This window comes from Schistocerca cancellata, chromosome 1 (genome assembly GCF_023864275.1).
Source record: "Schistocerca cancellata isolate TAMUIC-IGC-003103 chromosome 1, iqSchCanc2.1, whole genome shotgun sequence".
Lineage (NCBI taxonomy): Eukaryota > Metazoa > Arthropoda > Insecta > Orthoptera > Acrididae > Schistocerca > Schistocerca cancellata.
The window spans coordinates 514767387-514780565 of record NC_064626.1 but is presented as its reverse complement, the minus strand read 5'-3'; the positions used below and the strand labels follow the sequence as shown (position 1 = coordinate 514780565).

The window sequence follows — 13179 nt, the reverse complement described above, 5'->3', positions numbered from 1 at the left end:
ACAAATGGTCACAGGTCTGTTTAATATCACAGAGATACTGAAGAAACTTGTAGTGCTTTGAGAATTTCGGAGTAAATTCTAGAACGACTCTGCCTTCCACCATTTTGAACACCCAATATTTTAGAGCTGAGTGGGAGAAATGAATACACCCTACTGCGAATCACCTATTTGTATGTGCAGGTCAAAAAAACAGTTATGAGAGAAAGATGGCCCCAGCAGCCGAACGGTGGCAGACAAGTACCCGCTGTACGGTTCACAGAGTTTCCATGTACGGGTAGAGAAGAACAAGAAAATTTATGTAATATTCTGTGCTGTCTAGTGTCTGTGTTATTTGTAAAAAGACTAATGAACAATTGAATACAGATTTCTATGTTCATTAACATATTGGACTCGCTTGAGGCTAGAGACTTTTTAATTACTTCATGTCTTGGCTATGAACGAAGCAAGACACATGTATGCTATCTGAATATATGTAAATGAGTCTAATGTTTAAGGAATAAGTTACCTTGCAGAAGTTATTGTCTGTGAAAGTTGAAAATATAAAGTGACTGAACTGAAAAGTATTCTACGAGTATCCAAATTATTTCAAACAATGGAAAATCCAGAATGGAATGTAACAATATGAGAGAAGGAAAGTTGCTACTCACCATATGAAAATATAAAGTGACTGAACTGAAAAGTATTCTACAAGTATCCAAATTATTTCAAGCAATGGAAAATCCCGAATGGAATGTAACAATATGAGGGGAGTAAAGTTGCTACTCACCATATAGCGGAGACGCTGAGTCGTGATAGGCACAATAAAAAGGTTCACACAATAATAGCTTTCAGCTATTAAGGCCTTTGTCAGCAGTAGACACCCATACACACACGCATTCATACACACTCGCGCAAGTGCAACTTGCACACATGTCTGCAGCCTCAGAGAGCTGAAACTACACTACGAGTAGCAGCACCAGTGCATGATGGGTGTGGCGACTGGGTGGGGGTAAGGAGGAGGCTGGGGCAGGGAGGGGGAGGGATAGTATGGTGGGAGTGGCAGACAGTGAAATGTTGCAGTTTAGATGGAGGGCAGGAGAGAAGGTGCGGAGGGGGGAGGGGTAAGTAGCAGAAAGGAGAGAAATAAAAATAAAAATAAATTAAAAGAGTGGGTGTGGTGGTGAAATGATGGCTGTGTACTGCTGGAATGGGAACAGGGAGGGGGCTGGATGGGTGAGGACAGTGACTAACGAAGGTTGAGGCCAGGACGGTTACGGGAACGTAGGATATATTGCAGGGAAAGTTCCCACCTGTGCAGTTCAGAAAAACTGGTGTTCGTGGGAAGGATCCACATGGCACAGGCTGTGAAGCAATCATTGAGACGAGGGGTATCATGTTTGGCAGTCTCCCACCACCTCCCGAAGACTCACAGTCCGGCATTCCCCCGTAACTCAGTACCATCCAAGATTGGAGCAACTGAATTACATTCTCCTCCAGGGTTTCAATTACCTCTCATCGTGCCCTGAAATGAGAAATGTCCTACCCACTAGCCTTCCCATCCCTCCTACCGTGGTATTCCGCCATCCACCGAACCTACACAATACACATAGATCTAGATGCTAGACCTGTCCCATACATCCTCCTACCACCATCTACTCTAGTCCAGTCACTACCATCACCTATCCCATCAAAGGCAGGGCTACCTGTGAAACCAGTCATGTGATTTACAAGATAAGCTGCAACCACTGTGCTGCATTCTATGTAGGCATGACAACCAACAAGCTGTCGTCCGCATGCCACCGACAAACTGTGGCCAAAAGACAAGTGGACCATCCTGTAGCTGAACGCGCTGCTGAATATGATACCCTTCATCTCAATGACTGCTTCACAGCCTGTGCCATATGGATCCTTCCCACCAACACCAGCTTTTCTGAATTGTGCAGGTGGAAACTTTCCCTGCAATACATCCAATGTTCCTGTAACCCTCCTGGCCTCAACCTATGTTAGTCACTGTCCTCACCCATCCAGCCCCCTCCCCGTTCCCATTCCAGCATTACACAGTTGTCATTTCACCACCACACCCAGTCTTTTAATTTCTTTTATTTCTCTCCTTTCCACTACCTACCCCCTCCCTCCCCCACTCCTCCCCCCCTCCCCCAGGCACCTCCTCTCCTGCCACCCGTCTAAACTGCAACACTTCACTGTCTGCCACTCCCACGATACTATCCCTCCCCCTCCCTGCTCCAGCCTCCTCCTTACCCCCACCCAGTTGCCACGCCCATCATGCACTGGTGCTGCTGCTTGCAGAGTAGTTTCAGCTCTCTGAGACTGCAGACGTGTGTGCATGTTGTGCTTGTGCTTGTGCTTGTGTGTGTGTGCGTGTGTGTATGTGTGTCCACTGCTGACAAAGGCCTTAACGGCCGAAAGCTATGATTGTGTGAATATTTTTATTGTGCCTGTCACGACCCAGCATCTCCACTATATGGTGAGTAGCAACTTTCCTTCTCTCATATTGTCAAATTATTTCAAGAATAGAGAAGCAGTTTAATAAATTCCTTTAACCAGCTATAGTCTTTGGAGAAGCAGCTTTTGGAAGATCATGCAGCTGATTACCCAGAGAAGAGGATCGGCTACACACAACGTGCAAGTTAACTGAATTGAGAGATGTGTGTTCCTTTCAACCAAATAGTTTTCACACACGTACATCGTGCTGATGCCAACGCAGTAACCAGCCACCGACGCTGACTGCACCATCTCGTGTTCACCGGTGCTGACTCCGTGTCCCGTTCGCCAAAGACGACTCTGAAACCACCCTTCGACACCACCAGCACCAGTGCTCTCCACTGGCACTGATTACACATCCGCTCACCAACACAGCTAGAACTCTATGCTGGGTGACAATAATTGTTTGGTAAAGTTGAAAGAACTGTTGACTGATAAACTGTTAGTGTAGTTATTTTACTCAGTGATGAATTTTCTTTTAGATGATTACTAGGTCTAAAATCAATAAAGTTATGCAACAAGAACAGCAACTAGCAGAACCAGCCATGGCTATGACATGAATAAGGAAGTGCCAGACTGGGTTGAAGTAGCAAATTTAATCAAAGAACTAAGTTTAAAGTTAGACTCAGTAAGAACAGAGTCAAATGCTCAAATTACTACTCTAAATAAAAATTTAAATGCTCAAAATGCTTCCTTGAGAGATGAACTGAGTGTGAATTTAAGTGACAAACTAGAAGCACAAAGTGTAACTTTAAATGAAAAGCTAGATGCACAGAGTGCCAATTTAAGTAGAGAAACAGACACAGTGAATATTCAAGTAAATAATAAATTGGATGTTCAGAATAAGACTTTAGGCCTGTTAAGTGCAAAGGTAGATGAACAAAATAAGGAATTTAGCTAGTTGCATGAAGGCTTGGGAAATCTGAAGACTGGATTTGATATTTTAACCACTAAAGTGGAAAATTTTGTGAGAGATTTGAAAGGTGAATTAACTAGCTCTTTAAGTAGTCATGTCAATCAGCTGTTCACTGACTTTAGTCAGGCACAGAGTAACCAATTTCAGGATTTGGCAAAGAAACTAGAATTTGATATTGAAGATAACTGTAATAGTGTAGAGTCTGAACTGAGCAAAAAACTAGGTTCATTTCAAAGTGTATGTAATGTTACACTTGATGCTGTAAAACAAAGGTTACACGCTTTAAAGAAAAATGTTGAAAAGCAGAACAAACTAATTCCTATACTCCAATCACAAATTGCAGGCATTAACACGTGAGTTGACAACGTGCAAAGAACTTTTAAAGAGAAACTAGTAACTTCAGACATAATAAATATCAGTAATCTGGAGGAACAGGTAGAAGAGACAATAGAAAAGTTGCCACGAGAGTAACCTCCGACAACATATCTCCAATCTTATCTTCCGAACTTAGTAATACCAAGAAGGATGTAGATGAACTGTGGAAGGAATTCAAACTTCCGCAGGACAAAGTAGATAATAGAGTGACTTCTCCAAATGTAGTATTGACTCGTGAAGTGATGACAGATTTACAATGGGGAGCAAATTCTGGACTATACAAACAGTTTCTGAAGTTTAAGCCAGACAGGGAAGTACATCCTACTCATTTTCTGAAACAGTTTAACCAGGCCTTTTCGAAAAACTGGGAAGATTCAAAGAAGATCGAATTTGCAGTAGGGTACCTTTTAGGGGAAGCTTCAGAGTGGGGCACAGTCAAGATCGAGAATTTTTCATCTTGGGCAGATTTCCAGAAAAAGTTTATGGAGAAGTATTGGTCAGCTAGTGCTCAAGAAAAATTAATATTTGATTTGTGGGTCCCTAAGAATTATAACACTACTTGGGGTACGATGAGAAAGTATTTTGACTGGCATTCAATATGTGCGAAGTACTTAGATAAGCCCATGGAGGAAGAAGGGTTAGTTTGAATTCTAAAAAGACGTTTACCCATTTACGACAGGAAAGATATACTGTGTAGTGGGTGGAAAATAGTAGAAGTACTGTTGTCTTTTGTATAAACACTTTATGAATTAAACAAAGACCACAATGAAAATGTACATCAAAACGAAAATCAGAATTGCAGAAGAGGTAGTAATAATAGTAATAGTAATTTTAAGAGACATGAGGCCAACTTAGCTAGAGTACACCAATGTAACTGGAATAAGGGTAATGAAAATTACCAAAAGAAGCATCCACCTTCGAATATAGGCCCCGTAACGTCGCAAGAATTTGTACCGAGCAGTAATAGAGTACAAAGTGGTAATGTAATACCCCGATTTGGTAACCAACCAGGGATTACCAGTAATGAGGAGAATGTAGTGCAATCTGGATCCAGGGCCAGGGCCCAGGCCATAGAAATACATTAGGAGGCCTAGTTTATAATAAGTATGTTAATTTCACACATAAAATACCCACCGAAGAATGGTTATTACTGGAAGAACCAAGCTCAACTACCATTAATCCACAACCAATACTAGGAAAAGTGGAAGATTTTGAAGTTAACATATTTATAAATTCAGGGAGTAAGGTGTCACTGATGTCTAGAACATTTTTAGCACATTACGAACTAAACACCACTTACTGATATTACCAGTAACGGGAGTTACTGGAACAAAGAGCTAAGCTGTAAAACACGAGACCCAGGTGAACTGCAATTTTGGGAATATTCCATTTTATCAGATGCTGTTAGTAGTAGAAAATATCAATAGGGATGTGTTGTTTGGCCTAGATTGGCTATCAGAATTTAATGTCATATTGAATCTTGAGGAGAATCTTCTTTATTTTGGTAAAGGTGACTACAAATATTGTGTACAGTTTGCCAGAGATTGAAAAGGTGAGTTACACATCACATCGAGTGGACATACATGGCAAAGTAAATGAATCGCCAATGTCAACCAGTGAACAAAAACTAGATTTATATAAGGTTCTAATGGAATATGAAGAAGTATTTTCCAATCGCCCTTGTAGTATTAGTGATTACATATGTAAATTTAAAATCAAAGACAGTACTCCATTTTTGTGTAAGCCATATCCAATACCGGTAAGTCTAAAAGAGGCCGTTAAGGAAGAAATTGACAAGATGATTGACAATAACATAATAGAATGTAGCACTAGCGTCATGAATAACCCCTTGGTAGTAGTAAAAAAGGCTACAAGAGGTGTGCGATTGATGCTAGACGCGCATACTTTGAATAAGAATATAGAGGATGAATTATTGTCCAAATTTGAGAAAGTACGGTATTTTAGCACAATGGACCTGACTGCTGAATATTGGCAAACTAGGTTACACCCTGAATCAACAGCGTTTCTATTTGATGGGAAATCTTATCATTTTAATGTTTTACTATTCGGACTAAATATCTCGGTATCTGTGTTTATGCGTGTGCTGGACAAGGCATTAGGAAGGGAGTTGTTAAAAGGATTTAATAATATACGTGGATGACATACTAATAATCTCATCTACCTGGAAAGAGAATTGCCTGACCATGTGTAAAACCCTGAAAAGGTTTAAAGAAAAATATATTACAGTAAAACTATCCAAATCGCACTTTGTGAGGCAAGAGGTTAAGTTTTTAGGGAATATTGTAGGGGTGCAAGGGATTAGACCAGATCCATAATGCACAGAAGCTATTAAGGAGTGTCCACCACCTAAAAACATAAGACAAGTGAAGGGATTCATTGGCACAGCTGGATACTATAGAAGATATATACGAAGTCAAGAGCTGAATGACCCAAAACTCTTACGCTTATTAAGGAAGAGAATACCGTGGGTTTGGGACCAAGAGGCCAATGATGCATTTGAAAATGTGAAAAAAGCATTGGTAGAATCACGTATACTACGCCATCTGGTTATGGGTGAGCCATTTAAAATTTCAACAGATGCATCCGACTATAGCATAGCAGCAGAACTTTTCCAAGGAGAGTGTGATCTGGAGAGTACAAAAATCACCGATCTATAGTTTTTACTAGCCGAAGTCTTAACAAACATGAATTAAACTATATAACCACAGAGAAAGAACTACTAGCAGTAGTATGGAGTATCCAAAAATTCCAAACATTAGTATGGGGAGTCAGAGATCCATGTATATTCGGATCATCAAACTCTATCTTTTTTAATGAGTAGTCGCTTATTACATAGTAGATTAATGCGGTGGATGTTATTACTACAGGAATATGACATTAAAATACAGTATGTAAAAGGTTCTGAAAATACTGTACCTGATGCTTTGTCTAGATTACCTGCAGATATGAAAGAGTTAAAATGTACAGAAGGACCCGGTGCAATTTTTGCAATTAATTTTATGACAGTAGAATACCTGCACAACAGGGTACAAGAAATGGCTCAAAGAATATCCAACAGCATCCATCATGATCCCTACTTTACAGAAATATATGCTATGTGTATTAGAAAGTCTTTACCTCCTAATCAAGCAGAGAAATGGAAGGTTATAGTGAATAATTTATTTTGGAGAGACAGTATAACATCTCAACGGTGGCATTTATGCATCCCGAAGTTGATGGAGGACGGAATTGTGTGGTATGTCCATACAGCGTATGGACACTTCAGAATAAAAAAGTGTATAGCCCACATGAACAAGTTCTACTATTTCAAAAAGCTAGGACATAAGGTAGCATCTTTAATTAGAATTTGTGAAACCTGTCAGAAAGTAAAAGAGAGTAACACTCATGTTAGATACAAAATGTATCCAATGATTCCTAAGGCATCACATGATCTTACAGCAGCGGATTTCTTCGGACCTATTCTGAAAGGGAATGGAAGAGTATCGTACACTTTTGTCCTCATAGAATGTTGGTTAAATATGTTAGGTTGTATCCTATTAAGAAAGCAAATACACCAACAGTGATTCACTGTTTGCAACAATACTTTCTGGAGGTGGACAAACGAAAACGATTCCTCTCCGATAATGGACCACAATTTGTTAGCAACAACTTTAAAGAATTCTTAGTTTGGGAAAATATTCATCAAGTATTAATCTCCAACTATAATCCATCTTCTAACCCGTGTGAAAGGGTTATGAACGAAATTCGGAAATTATGAAAAACATACGTCATGGGCAATGAAAGTTAAAGACTTTGAGCTTATTTTAAATGAATTACCACGTTTCTCAACTGAATTAACACCTTTGGAAGTAATAGGTAAACCTTTTGTGGAAGAACCCCTTCTTAAATGTTTTACTTGGCCGGAACAACCTACTGTTGATTACCAACTTAATCAAACAATAGTTTCTAAGAACTTGGTTGAAAGAGCACAACAATGAGTGAGTAAATATAACGAGAAGGCTGTCGAACCTCAGTATAACATTAATGACCTAGTTCTAGTAAAACAGCATCTTCAAAGCTCTGCCCTGAAGAAAGAAACACATAAATTTTTTCAAAAGTACGAGGGAACTTACCAAGTGCAAACAGTGGTACATCCCAAAGCCTTAATTTTAGTAGATGCTATAACAGGATCAAAGATGTAAAAGACATAAAATTGTATGTCTCCCAGAGACATTAATGTTCTGTGTTAACAGGCGGAGTGATGACCGTTGGATCCCTAGTTGTTTTCGATGTTTCTTCTGTGCTATTTTTTCCTGCACCGAATTCCCTTCAAATCTTAAACTATTCTGTACTCTATTCTTGAATTCTTAAACTATTCTATAATTTTCGTACGTAGAAAACTGGATATGGCGGTAAAGTAGAAAACTTAAGGGAATCACACATGAACAGTGATCTCTAGACATGAAATGAAACGAATAAAATATTATTTGAGTGAAAGGTATAATATGATGGTACTATTTAAACTGAGTGATGTCGAGATGACATAAAATGAATAGAGGATTTTATGTGTGTACAAAAGTATAATATAAACTGAATGACTAAGCAACTATGTAATTGTAGTGTATAATTTTCTATTTTTATGGAACATTTTTTACCTATTATGAGACATGAAGTGGATGAGAGGGTTTTTATTAGTTTTGGAAGGGGTGGATAGTGTAAGTACAAGCATGACTAACACTATTTAACAGACCACACCTTTCAGACAACCCTCGCAGACAAGTGCGACTGATTCTTCACCATTTGCCATTCCATAGGGGTTGCTAAGATTTTTCTTCGCGGACTTCAAAGGTGAAGGTGAGAATGTCCATTCTGTAGGAGCCATTTAACATCATACCTCCAGTACCAGAGTAGTAGGGATCCTGGGGAAGAGGGGTGGGAAGGGTTTCCTGTCTTTGGAGCTATCTTCTTTCTCTTCTTCGATCTTAGCAACCATTTCTACTTTTTCCTTTCTTACTTCTCATCTGAATACTGGTCTATCTTTCCATCTTTCCATATGCATATACTTCTATTGCTGAAGTCCTCCTTATTTCTTGTGGTTTCCAATAACCTTCAACTTATTTCATATAAGTAGGCTGAAGAATCAGGCTACACAAACACACTTCTACATACACATACTACAACATGAAGATGCCAACAATGAACATACAGATTAAAAAGATGTGAGAACCGTCAAGTGTTATAGGGGGAAAGAATGTGCACATAGAGAAAGATGCACTTATGGCTGATTATTGTGACAGTTCTACATCGCTTAGTTACTTGGAAAAACTACCATGTAGATATTTATTAATATGTATATATAGGAAATACATCACCTAGTTATTTGGAAAAACTATCATGTAGCTATTTATTAATATGTATGTATAAGAAATATATGTATACGAACAATGACGATTCTGTATCGCATAGGTACATAAGGATATAAAAACTGTGATAATTTTACATCAAGTATACCTAAGTAGGAAGCATGAATGAGGAAAGAGAACATAAGTCAGGGAGGAACTAATTGTGATAACTATCCAGGAATGTCAGTCTAATAAATATTCTGACAACTTGTAAGATAGTGGGACTCTTACAACGTAAGTAAGCATATTATACATAGAAAAATGTATGCAGGCATGAAGTAGATGCTGGAAACATAGAAGTTGATAAAGGAGGACTCTAGGGTATAGAGAGAAGTATGAAAAAGTGAGCATGAAGGGTGAAGTACGTTTTAGTTTTACCAGATGATATTTAGTTATCGTGTACATAAAGATGTATACTATGGCAATGAACCATGAGGCCTATTCAAGAAGGATAAGGGGGGACGCACCCAGCAAGTCCTGGATGAAAAGTGCAGATAGGTAGACCTAAGAAAGGCTGACCTATACTGTGTGGACAGGGGCACCAAGAAGGGGATTGACCTGTACCATAGGAAAATAGGAATTAAAAAAGGGGCGCACCTACCAAAACAGAAGGAGATAGGGTACTCATAGGATCAACCCGTATGTGAGGTATAGGTACTGTTACTAGAGGGGAAAAGGCAGTATCGTGACAAAAGTCACAAAAATGTTGTAGAAATTATTCTGGTAAGTCTAAATTCTATACTTCACTAGCATTATTATGTTTTATAAGTGTCAATAGGAACACTTTTATTTTGCCCAGAGTTTCTCCAGACTACAAAAAGTTTATAAATAATAAGACCATTGTGTACTAAAGAAGTAGTACAAAGAATTAGAATGAAGAATAAAGTACTCAAGTGTCGTGAAACACCTGGAGTTTGCAATTGGAAATTGAGACAGAGTCCTAATGAATCCTAAATATTAGGAAAACTTTGTACAATTTTGGTAAACATTTTTGGAATACAGTGATCAATATATTATTATATTTCAACTAAAGTTCAGTCTTGATCACAACACTTATGTCTCAATAACATAGGTGACCGGTTTTGGTTATATTTATATAACCATCTTCAGACCCTTTGGCTTCCCTGGAGGTTGGCAGGCGGAGTTCACCTCAGCTGCTACGAAGTCAAGCTGAGGAGAGCTCTGCCTACCATCCTCCAGGGAAGCCATGCATCTGAAGATGGTTATATAAATATAACCGAAACCGATCACCCATGTTATTGAGACATAAGTGTTGTGATCAATACTGAACTTTAGTTGAAATATAATTAGGAAAACTTACCAGGTCACCACTGAATATTGGACTTTTGATGTCAAAATAGAGTGAGAGTAGAATAAATGAAAGATTAGCTAGAGTTTATTCTAAATGAGTGCATAGATCTATGTTGGTATGTATACAGTTAGAACAGTATGTGATATACATTTACATAATGATTGTATAAAATATAGCATGTTCGATATAAGGCGGGGGGAATATGTAGCGCTTCGAGAATTTTGGAGTAAATTCCAGAACCATTCGGCCTTTCATCGTTTTGAACACCCAATATTTTAGAGCTGAGTGGGAGAAGTGAATACGCCCTACTGCGCATCACCTATTTGTATGTGCAGGTCAAAAAAACAGTTATGAGAGAAAGATGGACCCAGCAGCCGAACAGTGTCAGACAAGTAACTGCTGTACGGTTCACAGAGTTTCCATGTACGGATAGAGAAGAACAAGAAAATTTATGTAATATTCTGTGCTGTCTAGTGCCTGTGTTATTTGTAAAAAGACTAATGAGCAATTGAATACAGATTTCTATGTTCGTTAACATATTGGACTCGCTTGAGGCTAGAGACTTCATGTCTTGTCTATGAACAAAGCAAGACACATGTATGCTATTTGAATATGTGTGAATGAGTCTAACGTTTAAGGAACAAGTTTTCTTGCAGAAGTTATTGTCTGTGAAAGTTGAAAATATAAAGTGACTGAACTGAGAAGTATATTCTATGAGTACTCAAATTATTTCAGGAATAGAGAAGTAGTTTAATAAATTCCTTTAACCAGCTATAGTCTTCAGAGAAGAAGCTTTTGGAAGATCGACGTTGTTGATTACCCAGAGAAGAGGATCGGCTACACACTACGTGCAAGTTAACTGAATTGAGAGACATGTGTGCCTTGCAACCCAATACCAAACTGTCTCTTGTCGTCCAAAAAACGTTAGAAACTGAACTGGAATACTCTTGAAGATAGACAAGAACTAGCTTTAAATGATGACTTCAGGAAAATACCACATACCCCATGTATCACTCACATAGAGATTGTGAGGACACATTAGAATAATTACAGCAAAGCACAGAGGCATTCAAACAATCATTCTTCTCACGCTGCATACGTGAATGGAACAGGAAGAAACCGTAATAGCTGGTACAATGGGGTGTATCTTCTGCCATGCACCTCATAGTGGTTTGAAGAGTAGAGATGTAGTTATAGAGGTAGGGGTAGATGAGCATTCATGTGCACAGTATATGTCAAGAAGTCAAACTTGTCTATAAATAATAGTATAATGCCAAAAAACCTTCACAGTCTGGTTGGAGTCCAGGCAGAGTGTATGCAATACAACACAAATCACATCAACAGAAGAACAAGAGTGGATTAGCTGTTGAAATATTGTGCAGAACACTGGAATCAACAACTTGGCTGAAAACCCAAAAGCACACCATTAGTCAATCACATCAAGAAAAACCTGGTACTTAACATTATTCTTGTTGTATTAAGCTATCTTCTCATAATATTCTGTTACATTTACTGCACTTTTATGCTTCTATTCCCTTTCCTTTTTCTGTGCTTGATGTTTTGTCTTCAATAGAAATTGCAAGAAAGCTTATTGCATTCTGCACATTTCATTCCATCATTAATAGATTAAATACTTATTTTAATAGAATCTTGCTTTTTATATGCTATCTTTCTGATTACAGCCAATAAGTCATCTGACAGTCTTCAAATTGTAGCATGTTACAAATTTAATATGATTCAAAAAGACAGTTAGTAATTAAAGTTCTTTAATTAATTTGGTGAATAATTCAGAAGAAATACATGAACTCACCATTTTCAATTGAGACCAGGCCATGTCGAATAAGAAAATCAACTATTACTGGGCAACTTGTTGTTTTGAAGTCTGGAGAGAAAACTTTTTCAAGGACATCCTAGAAAGGAGAAAAAGATAGGAGATTAAACTCACTGCTCTGTTTGTCACAAAAATGAGTGATACACATCCAACCATGGAAATTAAAAACAAACAATTAAATATCACAGATTACTACATGGAGACAATACTAAATTGACTATGGACAATGATATATGTCATTTGTCGTTGTGGTCTTCAGTCCTGAGACTGGTTTGATGCAGCTCTCCATGCTACCCTATCTCATACAGTAAAGCTGCATGCCCTCGGGAAAAATTATGGCTGTAGTTTCCCCTTGCTTTCAGCCATTCGCAGTACTAGCACAGCAAGGCCGTTTTGGTTATTGTTACAAGGCCAGATCAGTCAATCATCCAGACTGTTGCCCCTCCAACTACTGAAAAGGCTGCTGCCCCTCTTCAGGAACCACACGTTTGTCTGGCCTCTCAACAGATACCCCTCCATTGTGGTTGCACCTACGGTACGGCCATCTGTATCGTTGAGGCACGCAAGCCTCCCCACCAGCGGCAAGGTCCATGGTTCATGGTTCATGGGGAAGGATGATATATGTAACATATGGATAAGCTATAAGATCACCATCACACCCTACCAGAAGGTAGCAAAGTAGAAACAGATCTTAAGCAATCTACCAAATCACAGACTTCTTTCCTTAACAAATGGTCAAAAGTAAATTCAAGGTTAGGTTCTTTGTAGTCTTTTGCTTCTCCTTTTCCCTTCTTCCTTTTAGTCCTGGTTCATTGTTCACTTGATATATCCATTTAAGTCTTAGAAACTTAGTATTCTTTGA

The 13179-nt window shown here is 38.6% G+C and overlaps 1 protein-coding gene across 7 annotated transcripts in view; it reads right to left on the bottom strand.

The window, feature by feature from the left end:
- The window catches only part of LOC126178436 (uncharacterized), a 290068-nt gene that overhangs the window by 117131 nt on the left and 159758 nt on the right, over nucleotides 1-13179 (bottom strand). For all 7 annotated transcript variants that reach the window (XR_007536368.1, XM_049924532.1, XM_049924531.1 and 4 more), the window contains one exon: nucleotides 12297-12396. Coding sequence is in view for 6 of the 7 variants with exons in the window: in XM_049924532.1 (XP_049780489.1) it covers nucleotides 12297-12396 (100 nt within the window). In the remaining variant the exon portion in view is untranslated. The remainder of the gene's footprint in view (nucleotides 1-12296; nucleotides 12397-13179) is intronic.